At 45.3% G+C, this 23,439-nt stretch overlaps 1 protein-coding gene across 4 annotated transcripts in view; it reads left to right on the top strand.

Annotated features, from left to right (window-relative positions):
* Positions 1-23,439, top strand: part of ARMH1 (armadillo like helical domain containing 1) — a 255,118-nt gene that overhangs the window by 11,683 nt on the left and 219,996 nt on the right. For 2 of the 4 annotated variants that reach the window (XM_068239535.1, XM_068239531.1), the window contains exons 2-5: positions 4,624-4,852; positions 6,904-6,972; positions 14,100-14,266; positions 19,185-19,381. In XM_068239535.1, the coding sequence (XP_068095636.1) occupies positions 4,647-4,852; positions 6,904-6,972; positions 14,100-14,266; positions 19,185-19,381 (639 nt within the window). In that variant the 5' untranslated portion in view covers positions 4,624-4,646. Of the gene's footprint in view, positions 1-5; positions 117-4,623; positions 4,853-6,903; positions 6,973-14,099; positions 14,267-19,184; positions 19,382-23,439 lie in introns of those variants that run through there. The other 2 variants (XM_068239534.1, XM_068239532.1) reach the window with 2 other exon arrangements.

Below are 23,439 nucleotides of genomic sequence, written 5' to 3'. Positions count from 1 at the left end.
GACTGAGGAGATTGGGGGTGTTCGTGGAACAGCTGCTGGCTGAACTTATTAGTTAACCATAAGATGCCCACTCATTATACAATCTTGATTGTACGATTTTACAACATCTCTGTAATGTAAGGTTTTACCTAAAGTATTCATTCAACCTTTGTTCACATCTAAAAGCGAAATCGGAAACGCCAGCTTACCTGTGCACAGCGCTTTTAAAAGCGCTTTTGCTGAGCGTTTTGTTTTTTTACTTCCTGACAGGAAATCAGAGAGTGAACTATTTGACCTGGAAAAGAATAAATACAATATATTTATTCTTAAAAGCGTGAACGCACTCGCCGCACAAAGCTATTTTGTGAGCGTTTCGCATTTTCCCTATACCTTCCATTGTAGCAAAATCGCCCTAAAAATGGTACATGCAGCGCTTTTTCTGAGCGGAAAGCTGACGAAACACTCAAATATGAATGGTCCCATAAGGATTCATTGCACTAGCGATTGATAGGGTTTTTTTTCAAATCGCCGACGCTAAAAAAAAAAAACGCAAAACGCCTTGTTTAACAGACATTCATCTGCAGATCAGATCCACCAGGATGGATCTTCAGATCTGCAGATGATTGTCAGATATGCAGATGAATGTCTGTTAAAGAAAATCTGTAACGAAAACATCTCCCCTAGGGGGTACTCACCTCAGTTGGGGGAAGCCTCTGGATCCTATTGAGGCTTCCTCCGTCCTCCTCGGTCCCACGATGGCAGCGACAATCCTCCCGGAGCGGCGGCGATGTAAATATTTACTTTTTGGCTCCAGTGCAGGCGCAGTATCCACTCCTTCCCACGGAGATAGGCGGAAATAGCCGATCTCCGTCGGGCCGCTCTACTGCGCAGGCGCAAGTCTCCTGCGCAGTAGAGCGGACCCGTCGGAGATTGGCTATTTCTGCCTATCTCCATCAGAAGAGCCGAAACAGCGCCCCCCCCCCCCCCCCCCCCCCCCCCCCCCTTGAAGCCTGGAAAGGTAAATATTGAACAGGTTGTCGGATCTGTCGGGCCGGCTTAGAAGGGCTGCAGCGAGACCCCCGTGGGACAGAGGAGGACGGGGGAAGCTTCATTAGGATCCAGAGGCTTCCCCTTCCTGAGGTGAGTACCCCCTAGGGGACGTTTTTCTTGTTACAGTATCTCTTTAAACAAGGTGTGTATGAGGATCTGCAGATATCATAGACTATGAATGCGTTTTACAGGAATGGATCTTTTGTAGGAACAGATCTTTTGCAGATACTGATCTTTTGAATGTGTACAGCATCTTTGTGTGCTGGATCTTGCAAAGATTTTTTTCTGATGGGGAGTTCAGCTCCATAGAATAGACTGTGTAGTGTATGGCTTTCATACTACTTGGAAGGTGGTAAAATTGGTCTAAGATCATTCAATAATCTTTCAAGTGTGTACACACCATTAGGGAGGGGGGCAGAAAAATTATGGGAATAAAGTCTGCATTGTCTTCCTGGAGTGTCTCTCCTGCCCTTGCACATAATGTCATTGCTCCTGTGCAATCGGTGGGGCTACCCGGCATGTAGGTAAAAACTTTATTCTAAACACTGCAAGTGCCCGCAAGATCCCTGAAAAATCACTTTTGAACAGCAATCCAAATGCAATTTTGTAGCTTTCTTATACTTTGTATTGGATCACAATTGCTCCAAAAATGCTACAGCACCTGCGATTGCAATCACTCCTGTGGGAATGCGGCCATTTAATTTTGTTAGCCTACCGCTTTTGGAATCACCGGCAATTGCATGGCTAAGCGCTTTAGTGGGCCATAGACCTTAAAGGTGACCTTGAGGTGAAATAAGCATATAAAGCTTTACTTACCTGGGCTTCTTCCAGCCCCTAGAAGTCTCTCTGGTCCCTCGATGCAGTTCTGTCTTCCTCCAGGGTCATCCCCGTAGTTATTGCAGAACCACACTTCTGTGCAGGTGCGCGCGCCTCTTGTGATCGCGCGCACAGAATTGTTCATCTGCTAATTAACTGTTCCTCCGAGTGATCATTGTGTATGTAACTTAAAGTAAATGTGTAAGTAAAAAAGTGCTCCTATGGGTTACATACCTCGGGAGGGAGAAGCCTCTGGATCCTAATGAGGCTTCCCTCGTCCTCTGCCTTGAAAATCGGACGACAAGCTAAGGCTTTAGCCCATGGTAATATATACCAATATGCGGTCCTGCACAGGCGCAGTACAAGTTTCTTCTCGGGCTCTGGCGGAAAAAGCCAGGCCTGATCACTGCTCCGGACCCAATCAGGCTCAACTATTTCTACCAGAGCTGGATGGGAAGCTTGTACTACGCCTGTGCAGGTATTGGTAAATACTGCGCTGCCCATTGGTAAATACTGCGCTGGGGGCTGCCAGCGCTGGATCCCTGAGGCTGAAAAGGAGTAGGGAATCCTCATTAGGATCCAGAGGCTTCCCCCTCCTTAGGTAAGTACCCTATAGGGGCACTTTTTTTCATTACAGGTGTTCTTTAAAACCTGGTACACACATTCACGTTTGGTTGACTACCCAATTTAACCAACGCCATGTAGTATGAGGGCCAAAAGTTTTTGAGCAAATTGTGCAAGCTCTCATACATCTTGGAAGTGGTAAAACTAGCCAATTATTGACCAATCAAAATTGGATGTGTGTACCAGGCATACCACTTACATGCAGTAGGAGAGCTTACCTACTACACTGTTCATAGTTTTCAAAGTCTGTTGTCCCTGGAGGACAACTGGAGGTGGAAAAATTGGCAAGTAACTGGCCAATCAAAATTGGATGTGTGTATGCACCCTTACGCCTGTGAAAATGAAGCCTTTGTGTCCTCTAGTACCGGGCCTACATCTTCCTCAGCCACAATCACACATAATGATGCATGAGAGGGATGTTGTCAGAAACATGTGACAAGGAGCTTGCAGTGCCTTGCAGAAGAACTGAGAATAGCCTGCTGACTGGTTACCTATAGTAAGAGGGATGTGGAAGCTGACATTTTTATTTCCATATAAAATTACAACTTGTGCAATTCCTCCTCTAATCAGAGGCGTAGCTAAGGTTTTCAGCGCCCCATCTGGACAAAATGGGCGTGGCCACACATCAGAATGTGGATGTGGTCATGGGTGTAGTCAAATGTTTTTTTTGGATACCCAGATGTGTCCCCTTTAAATAGCCAAATTTGCCCCCTTTAGATAGCCAGATGTGTCCCGCTTTAGATAGCCAGATGTGCCCCCCTTTTAGATAGCCAGATGCACCCCCTATACTTAGCCAGATGCACCCCACTTTTTCTGCCGCTGTTAACGCTTCTGCACTCCTCTGCAGAGGGAGAGAGAGAGAGGGAGGAGCACTTCGGGCAGCCAGCAAGCCGCCTATCACGCATGTGGGGGTGCAGCAGCCGTGCTGAGCGCCCTCACAGTGCTGCGCCCAGGACATATGTCCCCCCTTGCCTACCCATAGCTACGCCTCTGCCTCTATTGTACTTGGAGTTCCAGTAGAAATATACAGATCAAATAGTCTGCTTCTAGCCTGACTTCTCTGTTGCAGAGGTAACTCAGGCAATACTGAACCCAAAAGACTAGAGATGGTTAATGAGATGGAAATAAAGCCTGGTACACACTTTCAATTATGATTAGCCACACCTACACAATGCTCATAGTATTCAAATCTGTTTACCCTCATACTACATGGAGTTAGTAAAAATTGGCAATCAAAATTGAAGTTGTGTACCAGGCTTAATTGTAGCTTGCATGCAAATACAATCCACATTTTATGGAGTTTAGAATTCAGCTAATCAAATGCACTATGTGCCAATTTTCATTACATCAATTGCAACTACATTCAATCAAGTCCAGTCTTGTACACTGGCCAGATGGTTCTCAGCCAAGGTAACTGGTCAGGGCTATCACTTCCAAGGATCTAGCATGTGTACAGCGCTACCTCAGCCTGCCACACAGTGGCTTGATGCTGCTCTACATCAGGGGTGTCAAATGCAAATACAAAGTGGGCCAACATTGAACACTGGGACCAAGTTGCCGGCCAGTCTCAATGTCTAGTGGCCTCCTCCCTCCCTTATAAGTTCCCTGGTGTCTAATGGCCCTCCTCCCTCCCCTATACAGTTCCCTGGTGTTTAATGCCTCCTCCCTCCCCTATACAGTTCCCTGGTGTTTAATGCTTCCTCCCTCCCCTATACAGTTCCCTGGTGTTTAATGCTTCCTCCCTCCCCTATACAGTTCCCTGGTGTCTAATGGCCCTCCTCCCTCCCCTATACAGTTCCCTGGTGTTTAATGCCTCCTCCCTCCCCTATACAGTTCCCTGGTGTTTAATGCTTCCTCCCTCCCCTATACAGTTCCCTGTTGTATAGTAGCCTCCACCCTCCCCTATAAAGATCCCTGGTGTCTAGTGCTTTTCCGATCCCTCCCCCATATGACTTGTCTGGTGATCTAGGGCTTCACCTCCAATATAGATTCTCTGGTGGTCTAGAGTGGGCCAAACATAATGCAAAGTGGGGAAACCAAATTTGATAGCCCCGAGGGCCATATTTTGACATGTATACTCTAGATCCTTAAAAGTATTACAAAACTTTACTCTGTGCAAAATGATATTAACAGGCATTTTTGTCTCTCCTCCAGGTCCACCAGTAGCTGTCACCAACATGTCCTCTGTCAAGGAACAAGAGTCAGTTGGTCGCCTTATGGGATTCTTCAAGGAGTGGGACAATGGCAATAAGGCCACCCGCTGCCGCATTCTGAACAATTTTATTGATTGCAATCAGGGGAAGACAGGACCCGAGCTGGAGCAAGAATTCTCCCAGGGAGCCAGTTTGTTCCTGGCACGACTAACAACATGGCTTAGACTCTCGTATCCTTGGATGAATGATGAATGTTCCTAACTCCTTCAAGGGATTTGTCTGGTCATCAGTAAATGCTGTACTCTGTGCACTGGGTAGAATTCTCAGTATCAATTCCTACACATTATGTCTGGGAACTGCTCAGCACTGCTTCTCTAGTTCTGTATACAGGCTCTAATCACTGCTTAAACTGTATGTATAGACACTGCCCAGTACTACTTCTCTAATTCTGTACACTAGTTACAAGTCTCAGTATTACCACCCGACTCACCACCCGACGGAGGAAGATGGATCCAGCGATGTGCCCCTGACAAAAAGCGTTCTATATCCATCTTCTGGCTGTCGGGTATGCATGACGACGTCCGCAAATGGGAAGCCAAGTGATCACGGTACTTTGCGCTGAGTAATCGAGGATCTTAAAGATCCAATCTGCCATGATGGTCGTTATTGCTACGCGACGCTAAATGACGTTCTTGTGATCGCGCACCTGTACCCATGTCGTAAGGTCGCGGAAACTATCGCTCGTAGCTCAAAGTATTGCCAGTCGACGGAAAAAGTTGTCGGGAAAATCCTGTTGTGGGTGTGGGCCTTTATAGTACATGTATGGACATTGCACAGTACTGCTTATTTTGTTCTGTATGCTGCATGTAATTCTCAGTATGATTTCTTATACTCTGTGTATTGGGATTGGCTGCACAGTACTACTTCTCTTGTTCTGTATGCTGAATGTAATTCTCAGTATCATTTCTTATACTCTGTGTATAGGGATTGGCTGCACAGTACTACTTCTCTTGTTCTGTATGCTGAATGTAATTCTCAGTATGATTTCTTATACTCTGTGTATTGGGATTGGCTGCACAGTACTACTTCTCTTGTTCTGTATGCTGAATGTAATTCTCAGTATCATTTCTTATACTCTGTGTATAGGGATTGGCTGCACAGTACTACTTCTCTTGTTCTGTATGCTGAATGTAATTCTCAGTATCATTTCTTATACTCTGTGTATAGGGATTGGCTGCACAGTACAACTTCTCTTGTTCTGTATGCTGAATGTAATTCTAAGTATGATTTCTTATACTCTGTGTATTGGGATTGGCTGCACAGTACTGCTTCTGTGTTCTGTAACTTCAATGTATTTCACAGTATCATTTCTTATACTGTATGTGTTGGGACTGAATGCACAGTACTGCTTCTTGTGTTCTGAAAGCTGCATGTAATTCTCAGTAGCACTCTTATACTCATGTATAAAATATACCTATTAGGACTGGCTGCACAGTAATGCTTTTCTAATTGTGTACGCTGGGTGTAATTCTCAGTATTATTTCTTGTAGCAGTAGCCAATATTACCCACCCTGATTCAAAACATCTATCATTTATGTTTGTATGGACACTGCACAGTACCACTTCTCTTGTTCTGTACGCTGGCTGCAATTCCCCTTACCTTTTCTTATACTGCATGAATGGACACTGCACAGTACCACTTCTCTTGTTTTGTACGCTGGCTGCAATTCCCCTTTCCTTTTCTTATACTGCATGAATGGACATAGCACAGTACCACTTCTCTTGTTCTGTACGCTGGCTGCAATTCCCCTTACCTTTTCTTATACTGCATGAATGGACACTGCACAGTACCACTTCTCTTGTTTTGTACGCTGGCTGCAATTTCCCTTTCCTTTTCTTATACTGCATGAATGGACATAGCACAGTACCACTTCTCTTGTTCTGTACACTGGCTGCAATTCCCCTAATCTTTTCTTATACTGCTTGGATGGGCACTGCACAGTACCACTTCTCTTGTTCTGGTCACTGGCTGCAATTCCCCTAATCTTTTCTTATACTGCATGAATGGACATAGCACAGTACTACTTCTCTTGTTCTTTGCACTGGCTGTAAATCCCCTTATCTTGTCATATACTGAATGCATGGGCACTGCACAGTACCACTTCTCTTGTCCTTGTAATCCTCAGCATCTCCTACTGCTTAGTATGTATGGACATGGCAGTCTGAGGTTGGTGCTGTACAATACACATTCATACCATGGATTTCCTAAGCTGCTCCTCAGGTACATGTTCGGGACGTGTCTGAAGGAAATTCTACAGTCAATATCTATATTCCTGTCAGCTGCCAGCAGGTAGAATGGCTTTCTTTTCCATGCCTTCAAGTCTTTATAACATGGTCATATGTAAAACTGTATTTATAATAAGACAGAGACGGGCCTGTGAAATATCTTGGCCAGAGCTGTGGAAGCCACAGCATGGAATTCAGAGCTGATGCCCTCACAGTGGATCCAGTTGTTGGAGGACACAAGCAGCTGTTTGTTGTTCCTTGTGTCTTTCTTGGCTCCGTTAGTTAGTTAGTTTGAGGCTACGGTTCTGGGTCACTGACATCCTGTTACTGTATACAGTACTGCAGAAAGTGCTACTTGGAATACAGCAGTGCTTAGTGTGATTTGCCTTCTTAAAACAGAAGGTATTTGCGATAATTCAGCTTTAAAGGATACCCGAAGTGACATGATGAGATAGACATGTGTATGTACAGTGCTTAGCACACAAATAACTATGCTGTGTTCCTTTTTTTCTTTCTCTGTCTGAAAGAGTTAAATATCAGGTATGTAAGTGGCTGACTCAGTCCTGACTCAGACAGGAAGTGACTACAGTGTGACCCTCACTGATAAGAAATTCCAACTATAAAACACTTTCCTAGCAGAAAATGGCTTCTGAGAGCAAGTAAGAGATAAAAAGGGGAATTTCTTATCAGTGAGGCTCACACTGTAGTCACTTCCTGTCTGAGTCAGGACTGAGTCAGCCACTTACATACCTGATATTTAACTATTTAAGCAGAGAAAGAAAAAAAGGAACACAGCATAGGTAATTGTGTGCTAGGCACTGTACATACCCATGTCTATCTCATCATGTCACATGTCACTTCGGGTATCCTTTAAAGCCCTTAATAAACAAAAAACCTATTTGTGCGCTCCTCACGATTAGTGTGACTGCAAAGATTAAAACTTTTCCTGGATCGCACCTGAAAAAAGTGTGTGTGCCACTCTACAAGAAATATAAAAGTTGGACAGGGCGCTCTACAGTAGACAATTAGGGCTATCGTCGACCTTCAAATGAACAATATCAAACATAATAAACATAAATTAGACATAAATTAGACATGACAGTGACCATATCTTAATGGCCATATAATAATGTCCCTGATGTTAGAGTCAAATAACAGTCCACAGGTTTCTTCCTCCGGACCTTTTTAGTACATAGATAATTTTCAACAGTTCCTGAGTGTTATAGTAACAGTATACGCTCACCAGATTCCACAGCTGCCCTTCTCAGGATCAGCAAACACGCTTCTGGACCAAGCCAGTATTATCTCGATGTCCCAGCCTTTTCCTCCTCAGTAAGCCATGCAGACATAGGAGATAAAAAAACTCCAATAGTGTGATACTGTATACTTTAAATCTACTCCAATGCACCAGTGCACCCAAAGGTATAATATCAGCACCCTGTGCTTCACTGTGCTCCACCACCAGTTAATCAATAAAGCCTCTCACCACATGAACTGGCTGACCCAGCACAGACCAGCATCAATCACTTTTGCCGCTTGCATCAAACTTATATTTCCGTTGACAGCTTTCCTGGAACTCAAACAGGGCCATACATAGTGTAAAATCTTCTTTTATTAAAATGATTAAAACGTAGTGCACTTACAATGTAGTAGAATCAAAATGCGCATATAAAATCCTTATGAGCTCTTCCAGCGTCCCTCGCTCCTTAGGCCACGCCCAACTAGTTTCGTCCTATGCGGTGTTTTTACAATTCAATTCTCAATATAAACAGGTTGAAAGAATATATAAAAAACATTGGGGTCTACTAAGGAACGACCCCGTTCTGGGGAAAACAATCCCAGAACGACCGAAATTTATTTATCGGCGAGCGCAGAATCTGCAGCAAAGACTGGTTAAAACTTTTGTGGAGGGTCCCAAGACAAACAACAAAACAGATGCATGGGGGAATGTAGGGTTTTACCCCTGTCGACAATGCACCACGTGTGAAGTAGCACAGGGAGTAAAAATGAAAGAAATAGTTTCAAATAGTTTCAAACCAAACAGGGAGAAGCTATAAAATAGATGAATTTATCCACTGCTGCAGCACACATGTGGTCTACCTGCTATGGTGCCCATGTGGGCTGCAGTATGTGGGGAGGACAAAGAGAGCCCTTAAAAAGCGTATAGGTGAACATATCGCCAATATAAAAAGAGGTTTTGAGGCACACAGTGTGTCAAAACACTTCCGAGAAAAACATGAACGTGACCCTACACTATTAAAATTCTGTGGGATACAAAAGTTGACAACAAAGTGGCGAGGATGTCACAAAATCAGAGAAATCTCACGAATGGAAACAAGGTGGATCTACGAGTTGCAGACAATGGTGCCAGGGGGATTAAATGTCGAGCTAGACATAAATTGCTTCATTGCTGATGACTAGAAACTGCGGTGATGTATCATCCACAGCTGTGCCCAAGCGCTATCTGCAATGTGTGTTGGGATGGCGGGATTTTGGAGTACAGTTGTGGAATGACCACACATGCTGCAGATGTCTGTATGTAGATGAAGGAGGGATTCTATTGAATGCAGATGTACCTGAGAGGATGCTTTAACAAGTAGGCCGGCAATTAGTGTATAATGAGGCTGTGGGAAAGGGATGTAATATGGTTCTGCTAGTATAACATATAAGGATGTGGAAAAAACTATGGCAGACATCTGCGCATGTGTGGCAAGCATGCCCGAAATGTGTGCGAAATGTATGCAGAAGGGGAGACAATGTTGACATTGGATGGGAAGGAATGTGTGTGAACACTGATTCAAGTTGCTGTAAAATGGGGTTCAGCAGGGTTCATGAATCATGCAGTCGGATTGCTGGGGGTGTTACGACTACCGTTCTAAATATGTGGGTGCTAAATCTAGTTGTTTTTCATTTTATTATTTTATTAATTGATCATCATTTTTAGGTATTAACTATATGTAAAGCGGAAACTCATTCTGAGAAGTTCAGAAGCATGGGTTTGAGGAGATCGTAACTCTGGGCCACCATAAACATGAGGAAAGATGGGTAATGTAGTTTAACATGGGCGGAAGCTGCCTAATGTGCATTGCCTTCCGTGTGGAACACGGAAGATCACACGGTGTTTATTTTAGATGGATTGCCCAATCAGGTTAAGGCAGGGGAGGCAGAGTAGCATCATGGGAGATGTAGTTTAGGTGGATAGAGGCCCTAGCCTATGATGAGCCCGCTTTATGTGAGGGGGTGGAGCGTTAGGATTCTCAGCCTATTGCGGAGGCTGAGGCAGAGATGAGTGAACTACGCTGAGCGCCGTTGCTGAACATGTGACCTGGGAGTAAGTACTTAGCGTCCTCTCGCTCCTATTGGCCCTAGCCCCTGATGAGTCATAGGACGAAACTAGTTGGGCGTGGCCTAAGGAGCGAGGGACGCTGGAAGAGCTCATAAGGATTTTATATGCGCATTTTGATTCTACTACATTGTAAGTGCACTACGTTTTAATCATTTTAATAAAAGAAGATTTTACACTATGTATGGCCCTGTTTGAGTTCCAGGAAAGCTGTCAACGGAAATATAAGTTTGATGCAAGCGGCAAAAGTGATTGATGCTGGTCTGTGCTGGGTCAGCCAGTTCATGTGGTGAGAGGCTTTATTGATTAACTGGTGGTGGAGCACAGTGAAGCACAGGGTGCTGATATTATACCTTTGGGTGCACTGGTGCATTGGAGTAGATTTAAAGTATACAGTATCACACTATTGGAGTTTTTTTATCTCCTATGTCTGCATGGCTTACTGAGGAGGAAAAGGCTGGGACATCGAGATAATACTGGCTTGGTCCAGAAGCGTGTTTGCTGATCCTGAGAAGGGCAGCTGTGGAATCTGGTGAGCGTATACTGTTACTATAACACTCAGGAACTGTTGAAAATTATCTATGTACTAAAAAGGTCCGGAGGAAGAAACCTGTGGACTGTTATTTGACTCTAACATCAGGGACATTATTATATGGCCATTAAGATATGGTCACTGTCATGTCTAATTTATGTCTAATTTATGTTTATTATGTTTGATATTGTTCATTTGAAGGTCGACGATAGCCCTAATTGTCTACTGTAGAGCGCCCTGTCCAACTTTTATATCCTTTAAAGCCATTGTTACCCGATCTAAAAAAACAAAAGTTAGATACTCACCTAAGGAGAGGGAAGGCTCTGGTCCTAATGAGCCTTCTCTCTCCTCTCCCGGTGCCCTCTGTGCTGCGCTGGCTCCCCCGTTCCAATCCCCCGCCGCGGGGGACTTGGAATCCTTGGGCTCCTCGGGCTCCCGAAGACAGACGGCTCCATACTGCGCACACGCGAGTGCGTCATAGAGGGCGCTCGCGCAGTATGGAGCGGCCCGTCTTCGGGAGCCCGAGTGCTCCCTAAGACTTCCGAAACCTCCCTTCAGCGGCGGAAGTGGCAGTATTTGACCGAACTGGTCGAATGCTGCTACGGGGGATTATGAGTGGGACCAGGCACCGGGAGAGGATCGGGAAGTCTCATTAGGACTCAGAGCCTTCCCTCTCCTTAGGTGAGTATCTGACTTTTGTTTTTTTAGATCGGGTAACATTGACTTTAAGTGAATAATATGCTGCGTAATATGTTGGCACTTTATAAATACAATAAATAAATAAAATAAATAAGTGAACATCTTTGGTTACCCACAATGCACCGCAACTGAATATGCAAATGATATCTTTATGCCCCTGAAGCCAGACTTACAACCATAACGGTTGGTGTATAGCAAGCCTATAGCTTTAACATTTACAGAGCCACATCAACCCCACATGCAGACAGCTTGTTTCAGACTTTTGGTCCTCCTCAGTGCATATCTCTTTATGCCCCTGAAGCCAGGCTTACATCCAGAATGGCTGAACAGGCAGTCTGCATGTGGGGTTTGTGTGGCTCTGTAAAGTTTAAAGCTATACTGTAGGCTTTTTTTTTTTTTAATAGCGTACAGTTCAGGTACAGCACTGTTAATGTGCTTCTCTGTCCACATTTCTGTGCAGCATGGATGATACTGAAGCGTTGCAGCCATGCACAAGCAAGTCACACATGATAGGCAATTCCCTCAGTAATTAGGCAACAGCTTTTACAGGAAGCATAGGTCTCACCAGTTAATGCAGGTACAGTACTGATAATGTGGGCAGCACGGTGGCGTAGTGGTTAGCGCTCTTTCCTTGCAAGCGCTGGGTCCCCGGTTCAAATCCCAGCCAGGTTAACATCTGCAAGGAGTTTGTATGTTCTCCCCGTGTCTGCGTGGGTTTCCTCCGGGTACTCCGGTTTCCTCCCACATCCCCAAAAACATACAGGTAGGTTAATTGGCTTCCTCCCAAAAAAAAAAAAAAAATTGGCCCTAGACTACGATACATACACTATACAATATAGACATATGCCTATAGTAGGGATTAGATTGTGAGCCCCTCTGAGGGACAGTTAGTGACAAGACAATATATACTCTGTACAGCGCTGCGGAAGATGTCAGCGCTATATAAATACTAAATAATAATAATAATGTGCTTCTCTGCCGACACTTCTGTGCTGCCTGGATGATACTGTACCATTGCAGCCATGCACAAACAAGTCACACATGATAGGCAATTCCCTCAGTAATCAAACAACAGCTTGCACAGAAAGCACAGGTCTCATCTGTAGATGCAGCTTGCAGTATTTAGCCCATGCACCAGCTGGTGCTTTTGGGGTAATTCATGTTATCCCAGAGTAGTGTGCAGATAGATAGCAGGCTACCAGTGGCTGCCAGCCCCCCAACGATGGCTCATGGGTCTTCGACTGGTGTACATGTAATTAAGGTGGCAGGAAATGTGGGTGCAGGGTGAATCCGGAAAACGTCTCACCCTGCATTACTATTCCCCCTCCAGGCCACCATTGAGTTGGGGGTAAGATACAATTTGGCTTCCAGCTATTGATGGAGATCGTATTATGCTGTTTAAATCATAATTTGGGTGCCATCTCTTGCAATGGAAAAGTCACATCTGGTAATACGTTCGTCAAAACGCACAAAACCACACTGCCATTTATTTGTAACAGAGGCATAACGTGCACAGCTTGGCTCGTGTTCTTCCAACAGAATCCAATGCACCACAGTAGCAGCGCACAAATGTGGATGCACTCATTGCCACATCACCGCGCAGTTATTTTTTCCATTGCAATGCAATTAGTGTAGTGTGCACAAAGCGTGACCAAGAATTGAACTTCATCCCAATCAGTAGCTGATACCCCCTTTTACATGAGAACTCTATTCCTTTTCAAAAATGGATCATCAGGGGGCTCTGTATGGCTGATATTGTGGTGAAACCCCTCCCACAGGAAACTGTGAGGACCAGGATCCTGGCAGTTTTCTGTCTGTGAACCTCGTTGCATTGTAGGTAATAACAGCTGTTTTACTGTGTACAGCTGTTTCCAGCTGCCAAAAGAGCAAGCAGCATCTCCTTCCAGTGACATCACCTGCCAGCAGTAAAGATGTCGCCATGTGATAAATTTCAGAATGTAAATCAGGGACAGGAAAGATTTTACAATGGGCAAACAGTGACTTAATCATTTATACATAATTATTGTAAAAGCACTTTTTTATTACATTATTTTCACTGGAGTTCCTCTTAGAGGCCCAGTGCACACCAAAACCTCTAGCAGATCTGCAAATTGCTTGAGGTTTTTGAAGCAGATTTCAGAGCGATTCTAGGCATGTTTTCTAAACATGCCTAGCGGTTTTTGGAGCATTTTTGTGTAGCAGAGTTAAAATATTGTTACAGTAAAGCTGTTACTAAACAGCTACTGTAACAAAAATGCCCGAAAAAACGCTCTGATCTAGCGTTTTTCAGCGCTGTTTTCCACTTTCCTATACTTTAACATTGAGGCAGAAACGCCCCAGAAATCTAAAAAATGCTGCAGCCCCCTAGTTTGCGTTTGTGGAAAAAACGAGCCGCTCTGGTGTGCACCAGCCCATTCACTTTCATTAGCCAAGCGGTTTTCCCCCTGCAAGTGTTTTAAAAACGCGTCAGAACCGCTCTGGTGTGCACCAGTCCTAAGAGAAGCTTTCTTTCATTGAGTGCACTCTTAATGGGATTCTAAGGCCATGTTATGATTTTGGCCACACTTTGTTGGTCTTACCTATGCCTTTTTTATCTCTTATATCCTCTTTTGTGCAGTGGTCGCTATAAGGTGGAGTTTGTGGAGGTCGGCGGGATTCTGACGCTTCTGGAGATTTTGGGCTTGAATCAGATAAATGAGCAAAATAAAGTGGAAGCTCTGAAAGTTCTGCAAATACTAGCCCGAGCCGGACGCAAATACAAAGAACTGATCTGTGAGAGCTATGGTGAGTGGCCGGTAAAGCAGCTAGATCTAACTGCAGTTCAGTGGCCTTCACCATGCTACTGTGATGTCCAACAGTTGTAAATAAGACTTAGGACCACTGGCAAAGCTTCTGTCACAGTGGGATTCTGTAACAATTGCATCTACTTGAAGACCAGCACTCCATTGATTCTAATGCAGCGTGAATACAGCAGTGGAGATCGCAGCCATGATCAGTTTCTTCTGTTCCCTTTCATTATGGAGCTGAGATTTCAGGCAATATAATAAAATAAAAGTAGCACCTAATCTATAAAACAGAGATGAAGGGGGCTGGACTACACATAGGGCCATATCCTATTCTAGGTAATAAGTAGCTTGCAGATGCGAGCTATTTATCACCTTGCCATCACGCGAGGATTACCAGCAAATCCCATTGCCGATTTCCTTCGTGTGATGGCCAATCGGTAGGGAGCATTACTCCCATGTCCCGGGCAATGTCCTATTGAGCGAGGTTTTGCGCTGTGGTGCTGTCCTTCAGCACCACAACACTGCTGCCTCGCTCCCTATGGATGCACATGCACCCGCCGAACATCTGCTGTCTTTCGCCACTGCACCTGGAGGTCTTTTTAATAAGGAGACCCCCAGTAGTATCTGGGGGGTGATGCGAAGCGATGCAGCAATCACCTCGCATCCTTTAGGGTCCGTTTCCACTAGTGTAAAGGATGCGAGGCGATCACCGCATCGCCTCACATCCCCCCCTGTTATTAGTTGCTTATCTAGTCGTTTGGCACCCATACACATACCTGATTGTTGTCTAACAGACCAAAATCAGATGACAATCAGGTGGTTTGGTTGAGCATGTGTACAGGCCTGAAAGGGGATCTGTAAGACAAAAAGGGCCCCTGGGAGGTACTTACCTCGTTAGGGGGAAGTCTCTGAATTCCCCCATCCTCCTCCATACCTACGTTCCAGCGCTGTCAGCCTCCAAAGATCCCCCCGGGCTCCAGGATTAAAACAATCCTGTGAGAGCATTGCATGGGCAGACACATGCCTGTGCAGTTGAGCTGACCCTTTTGGGCTGGACTAATTCTGCCTGAGCCTAAACGAAAACTGCTACTACACAGGATTGTTATGATCCTGGAGCCCAGCACCGCCGACAAGCTTGGAGTAATCAGAGTAAGGAAACAGAAATAACCACTATTCAATACTATTCAGTCCACATATTGAAGTGTTCATTTTTAGTATAATACCGATGAAAAGGAACACAACTACGAAGTGCACATGCGCAGAGTGCTCCCAGCTGCGGGCGTGTGATCAAGGCCTGCGCGGTGCTCACTGACCTGGAAGTAGCATTGAGGGGACATTAGACCATAATGGTAGGGGAGGGAGGAGATTGGGTGGAGCGGTGGGCATGATGAGAGCCTCCTACACATGCCTGCTCCCCGTTTTTACATTTTGAAAATGGCTAATGTATCCTTTAACTCTTAGATGTTACAATACCTGCATAGGTATAGAGTTTTTTTTTACTACTAAAAGTGTTCAAAACCCTATTCTGATCCACTTCCAGATTAAATTTGTAATACACTGTAATACAAATCAGCTAGACTAGTTGTTCTATTTGTCTTCTTACAAGTCGATGTGAGTTGAAAAAACTGAGAGAAATGAAATGTGAGCAGTGATAAGGTGTTGCTCCTCTGTAGATACATGTGGGGCATTTGTCATACATGATTAGGTTCAGCAGGCGTGCTGATATGCAGGGACAGGACATTGACCTTTGTACTCCTTGTGCTACTACTGTAGCAGGCCTGAAATCCATTAAAAACATAACCACAATTACCGGTATGATTGACCAAAGTACACTAATATGTAATGGACGTAATGTAGAGAAGGAACTCTGCAATGCTAAAAAAATCCTTAACAGCTTTAATTATTTCATGGGACACTCTGTGTCACCCATTCAGACCAGTGTGCATGGGATTGGGGGACAGACACAGCAAGACACTACATGGCTTGATAATGTAATGCAGAGATGGATTACAGTGAAATGGGGCCTTAGGTAAGGTAATAGCTTTGGCTCCCTTGTATGGTGCTTTTGGTAATCTAACATAGGAGAGAGGTCAGAGAAGTGTCAGTTGGCCCCCCCGATGCCCACTGGGCCCCAGACATCTGCCTAGGTTGCCTTGTGGATGATACTGCTCTGATGTAATGCATCTCACCCATGGCCAGGCTTCATCAGATGTGAATGCATAGCCTTATCCCACGCTATTAACTACCGTATATGGACTGACTGAGTTGTACTACCTTAGAGTAAAGTAGCAGTTGCTTTGTGTATCACAACTATTTGCTACCATTGGAATTTCATTGGATGGAATTATGGGATGGTGGAATGCTAAAACAGCAGCATAGGACTGTATGTAGTTAAATTCTGTCGGGCATAAAATAAAAAAATCAATTCTTTATTTTATCTGGTAAACAAGTAATATGGATGCTAACCAGGCAATCCAAAAGTTAAAATCACTATTACTTTTCTTGTTGATAAATGATCATTCCCCAGTTTACTTGACTCTTTATTTGGTACACACAAAATTTGGTACACAAAAAGGAAGTTGCAGGGCATGCTGGGTTGCTCTACTTCCTCTCAGAATTAACTAATGCAGCCTGATTGGCTGAAGCCTCTTTCCCTCCTGTTTTCCCCTCCCACACCACTGTTCCTCTCTGATTGGTCAATATTTCTCATGCACAATGCACTTTCTATAGTGAAGGGTGGGCAAATCAGGCAGAGGAGAATAAGGGAGGAAATGACATCAGGATTGGCTTCAAAATAGCCACAGTTAAAGTACTGCTGACCTGGTGGGATTTACTTTTAAATTATTTTATTACTGGTGTTGTGTAACTTTCACAGCACACAGCACCATCCTTTCCCCTCTAGCACCCCCTGTGGTCTGTTTTAACAACATATATTATCGGGGAGGAAGTGACAGTTCTTCCTCCTCGCTGTGCGTACATAACTTTGCCCCCTTCAGCTGCCGCTTTAGTTCCTTATCTGTTACACTGCACACAGCGCGCAGGGGAAATGCAATATGTGTGGGCTCATGTTAATTGAGGTCGGAAGAATATCCAATCTCAATTATCAAAATTCCTCACACAGCGCAGCTCCTCTGCACGCTGTGTGCAGTGTAACACATAAGGATCTAAAGCGGCAGATGGAGGGGGCGGAGTTATGTATGCACAGCGGGGAGGAAGAACTGTCACTTCCTCCCCGATAATATCTGACGTTCTGCCTCAGTCGAAGACTTTGACTGAGCAGAACGGGAGTGGGAGGGGGCACAGGAGGGGGGAAGCTGGTGCTGTGTGCTAGTCGCAGAACCAGCAATAAAACAATATTAAAGGTTTAATGGGAGGGGAAAAAGGTTAAGCAGTACTTTAATATGGAATATGCTAAGAATGATTTTCTATTTTACTGTAAAAAAATAACTAAAATCAAAACGTGGACAGTGCAATACATGTTATGTAAGTAGAGCAAGTATTTATCTACTTATATATGTGTTTTTTTTCTGAGATAGTATGGCTGACAGCTCCTCTTAAACCACTTGCCGACCGCGCACTCATACCGCGCGTCGGCAAAGTGGCAGCTGCAGGACCAGCGACGCAGTATTGCATCGCCAGCTGCAGGCTGATTAATCAGGAAGCAGCCGCTCGCGCGAGCGGCTGCTTCCTGTCAATTCACGGCGGGGGGCTCTGTGAATAGCCTGCGGGCCGCCGATCGCGGCTCGCAGGCTAAATGTAAACACAAGCGGAAATAATCCGCTTTGTTTACATTGTACGGCGCTGCTGCGCAGCAGCACCGTAAGGCAGATCGGCGATCCCCGGCCAATCAGCGGCCGGGGATCGCCGCCATGTGACAGGGGACAGCCTGTCACTGGCTGCACAGGACGGATAGCGTCCTGTGCAGCCCCGATCACCGGGGATGAGCAGATAAGAGAGGGAGGGGGGAATTTCGCCGCGGAGGGGGGCTTTGAGGTGCCCCCCCCCCGCAACATGCCAGACAGGAGGAGCGATCAGACCCCCCCTGCACATCATCCCCATAGGGGGGAAAAAAGGGGAGGGCGATCTGATCGCTCTGTGTGCCAGCTGATCTGTGCTGGGGGCTGCAGAGCCCACCCAGCACAGATCACAAAAAATAACGCTGGTCCTTAAGGGGGGGTAAAGGGTGGGTCCTCAAGTGGTTAAATCACAGCCAGCCTCCACCAATGGCTTCAGCCTGCCGTCAGCAGCTGAAAAGGGTGTGCAAGGTGGTGGGGGCTTGTGGCACAATTGCCAAGATTGACTGTTGACATCGTATCACAATCCCTGCCTCCCTGTACACTGGATGCCAAGCTTGAGACTCTATTACAACAGCTGTGGAGGAGTCCAATGCTGGGATAAAGCCACACAATATGAACTTTCACTGATTTTGTTGCTTAGTAAAAGCAGTAGAGTGTTGTACCGTGTTTAGCCATAAGTAAAAGCAAGAAGTTTTAATAGCCATAAGTAAAAGCAAGAAGTTTTAAATCAGGATGACACCATTTATTGGCTAACTTAGGGATAAATAAAAAGTAAGCTTTCAGTTAATAAGCCTTTATTGGACTTGGATCCTGCATATTGACAAGATGTTAACAAACACAGCTTATATACACTGGACATTTAGAGGAGTAAGGTATCTTTTAGCACGTCCAGTATATAAGCTGTGTTTTTTAACATCTTGTCAATATGCAGGAACTAAGTGCAACAAAGGCTTATTAGCCAAAAGCCTACTTTTTATTTACCTCTAAGTTAGCCAATAAATGCTATCATCCTGATGTAAAACTACTTGATTTTGACTTAATCAACTTATTGGTATAAAGTGAAAAATGTATAACATGCTTTGCGTTTCTTGTCATTTTTATATATATTCATCATCACAGGTGTGCGCTCAATTGCTGAATGTCTGGCTAAATCTAAGGTGGAAGAGACTCAGGAACAGTCCCAAGTGATGCTAGATCTACTGGCCCATGGGAACCCCAAATACCAAACACAAGTATACAAGGGCCTTATTGCCCTTCTGATCTGTGAGTCCCCTAGAGCCCAACAGCTGACCCTACAAACACTGCGCACTGTGCAGGTAAGTGCTGCTGTACTATACGCATTTTATGTATCTGTAATGAAATCTGTGTATGGCCACAGATAAACAGTTTAAACAATTAAGCAAGGAAATACTCTCTCATGGTCAGGGCCTGTTCTAGACTTTTTGCTGCTTGAAGCAAACTTGTGAGGATAGCCAGGTAAAGGTGCCTCCTGTATAGGAAGCCAGGTATAGGTGTCCCCAGCATAGGTAGCTAGGTATAGGTGCCCCTAGTATAGGTAGCCAGGTATAGGTGCCCCCAGTATAGGTAGCCAAGGTATAGGTGCCCTAAGTATAGGAATCCAGGTATAGGTGTCCCAGCATAGGTAGCTAGGTATAGGTGTCCCTAGTATAGGTAGCCAGGTATAGGTGCCCCCAGTATAGGTAGCCAAGGTATAGGTGCCCTCAGTATAGGAATCCAGGTATAGGTGTCCCAGCATAGGTAGCTAGGTATAGGTGTCCCTAGTATAGGTAGCCAGGTATAGGTGCCCCCAGTATAGGTAGCCAAGGTATAGGTGCCCTCAGTATAGGAATCCAGGTATAGGTGTCCCAGCATAGGTAGCTAGGTATAGGTGTCCCTAGTATAGGTAGCCAGGTATAGGTACCCCCAGTATAGGTAGCCAAGGTATAGGTGCCCTCAGTATAGGAATCCAGGTATAGGTGTCCCAGCATAGGTAGCTAGGTATAGGTGCCCCTAGTATAGGTAGCCAGGTATAGGTGCCCCCAGTATAGGTAGCCAAGGTATAGGTGCCCTAAGTATAGGAATCCAGATATAGGTGTCCCAGCATAGGTAGCTAGGTATAGGTGTCCCTAGTATAGGTAGCCAGGTATAGGTGCCCCCAGTATAGGTAGCCAGGTATAGGTGCCCCCAGTATAGGTAGCCAAGGTATAGGTGCCCTCAGTATAGGAATCCAGGTATAGGTGTCCCAGCATAGGTAGCTAGGTATAGGTGTCCCTAGTATAGGTAGCCAGGTATAGGTGCCCCTAGTATAGGTAGCCAAGGTATAGGTGCCCTCAGTATAGGAATCCAAGTATAGGTGTCCCCAGCATAGGTAGCTAGGTATAGGTGCCCCTAGTGTAATGTCGCCAGGTATAGGTGCCCCAGTATAGGTAGCCAGGTATAGGTGCCCCCAGTATAGGTAGTGGCAACTCCCTCCCTCTGCAGCGACGAGCAGCAACTATGAGAGGATTCTCACTCATCAACGCTGATGTCACTCTTCAGCGGTGCCCCAAACATCCTCTCCATGGTTACAGCTCTCACGTGCAGAATGAAGCACTGTAACCATGGAGAGGAGATTGGGGTGATGCTGAAGTGTGACATCAGCGCTGGAACACATAGAGCTGGTGAGTGAGTGTCCTTTCATAGTTGCTACTCGCTGCTGCAGAGGGAGGGAGCCACTGCCGCTATGAATGGAGAGAGAGAGAGAGAAATGGGCACTTTGGGTGGCCAGTGAGCCATACGCTCGGCGTCACCCCTTATTAGCCGCCACCTGAGGCATTCCCATCACCTTGCCTCATCTTAGACCCGCTCCTGCTCATGGTTCCAGCCTCTGTTATCAAACCATTACAGGCAGTTTAGTGGAGTAGCCACAGAGCAATAGGCCCCAGTGCAAACATTACGCTGGGCCCTAACTGTATGGCTACATTTCCACTTATAGCACATTTGTGGTTTCCAGACTTTTTAATGCGCACTATGCTTGTTTGCACTTATTTAAAAAGCACATTTTCAGCTGCAGCACAATGTAAAAATGGCAATGGTCCACGGGAAAAAATCAGCATGCTGCAAGTTTTTCTGTATTGCACGTTCAAAAAACCCCTCAAAACATTAGATGTGAACTAGCGCAGTGATTAGCACAGACTGGCAGATCTAATGCATTTATGTGTGCAGTATAACACTTAGGGCTGGTGCACACCAAAACCCGCTAGCAGATCCGCAAAACGCTAGCAGATTTTTAAACGCTTTTTTTTATTTTTATGAGGCGTTTTGCTAGCGTTTTGCGGATTGCTGCTGCGGTTTTCAGTATAGTAGATTTCATATATTGTTACAGTAAAGCTGTTACTGAACAGCTTCTGTAACAAAAACGCCTGCAAAACCGCTCTGAACAGGCGTTTTTCAGAGCGGTTTGCGTTTTTCCTATACTTAACATTGGGGCAGAAACGCATCCGAAATCCAAAAAATGCCTCACCCAGGCATTTTTCGTTTCTGCAAAACGCCTGCCGCTCTGGTGTGACCCACCCCATTGAGATACATTGACCAAGCAGATCCGCAGCCGCAAGCGGATCTGAAAACGCGGAAAAAGCCGCTCGGTGTGCACCAGCCCTAAGAGTCGGTTCACACGAGTGATTGCAGAACATTTACCACCAACCACTGTGCTCATCGTTTTAGCGCTGCCCATTCAAGTCCACTGGAGGCCAATGGAAGATGTCTAATACTTTTCTGCATGCAGAAAAGCATTTGACCAACAAACGGCCAGAAGCCCATTAATCGGAATTGTGAATCGACCCTAAATAAATAAAATGCGTATACAGTAGTGGAGATTAGCGCTATATATGTAACACAATCACAAGATAAACTAGATGGTGTCGTTTATGAAGAAACCACATGATGTTGGCTTGAAAGCGCTTCAGATATGCCCAGTCGCCAATTGTGCAAAGAGAGTATATAGAGTCAGGGGAACCTGATTTAAAACTGTGAGCATTGAAGCAGATCAAATTTTACCATTAAAATCAATTTAAACAAATCTGACAGGCTACAGTGTGAGATGAGGTCTAAGCAAGGTACAGCGGGGAGCAGCTTTATCAAAACCAGTGGAAGGGTAATCAGAGCGAACAGGTGCCCAGGGGAAGGATACTGGTGCAGCAGCTGAAGGAGAACCGTCTGGTTCAGAGTCTCAGGTGCAGTGACTACCTCTGCATCCTCTATTGCTACATCATTGAATGAATTAATGGATAAGACGGCTATAAAAATCTTAGACTGCTGCCTGCGGCTCTCCTGCTCTACCGGCAGGATTAATCACTGCAAGACATGGCGTTTCCGATCCATATGTGATCAATATTTTGATCGTAATATTGATTGAAAATGTCATAGTGTCAATAGATGTTCATTATAATCAATGTTTATATCAATTCTTATGTCTAAACCAGGCTTTCTCAACCAGGGTTCCTTGAGGACTCTGCAGGGGTTCCTTGGCATTTTCCCCTATCGTGGGGGAAGTATAATAGAGCACACTATAATAGGTGGTACTGTAACAAGAAGCACTAAATTGGGGGCTCAGGAGACAGTATAATGAGTGGCAGTGTAATGGGGGAGTGCAATAAACAGCCACACATACTTTTAAAGAGAAGGTTCAAGCAAAATAAAAAAATGAGTTTCACTTACCTGGGGCTTCTACCAGCCCCATGCAGCCATCCTGTGCCCTCGTAGTCACTCACTGCTGCTCCAGTCCCCCGCTGGCAGCTTGCCGACCTCGGAGGTCGGCGGGCCGCATTGCGTACCTTTTTACGCATTAAACCAGTAATGCGTAAAAATGTATGTGTTAATGTTCCTGCACTAGCGGGAATGCGTAAAAATGTATGCAATGCGGCCCGCCGACCTCCGAGGTCGGCAAGCTGCCAGCGGGGGACTGGAGCAGCAGTGAGTGACTACAAGGGCACAGGATGGCTGCATGGGGCTGGTAGAAGCCCCAGGTAAGTGAAACTCATTTTTTTATTTTGCTTGAACCTTCCCTCTAAAGACCATGCCTCCTGCAAAATAAATTCAGGGGTTCCTCAAGATCAAAACATTGTTTGCAGGGGTTCCTTGAGATCCAAGAGGTATTTGCAGGGTTCCTCCAGGGTAGAAAGGTTGAGAAAGGCTGGTCTAAACTATTGACAAAATTGAGTTCTGTATGCAGGGCAGCCTCTAGCTCTCAGGACCCAATCTCTCTACAAAGTAGCTTAGCGCTACCGCTTTGCGCAGGTGATATTACTGCGATTGTAATCACTGTACACTCCCACGATTCCCGGCGATTGTGATCAGCGCTTGTTTAAACACCGTACCATGATCGAGAATCGCGGCA

The sequence above is a fragment of the Hyperolius riggenbachi genome, chromosome 6 (assembly GCF_040937935.1).
Source record: "Hyperolius riggenbachi isolate aHypRig1 chromosome 6, aHypRig1.pri, whole genome shotgun sequence".
In the NCBI taxonomy this organism is placed as follows: domain Eukaryota; kingdom Metazoa; phylum Chordata; class Amphibia; order Anura; family Hyperoliidae; genus Hyperolius; species Hyperolius riggenbachi.
The sequence above is the reverse complement of the archived record's forward strand: the minus strand, read 5'-3'. Positions and strand labels throughout refer to the sequence as shown.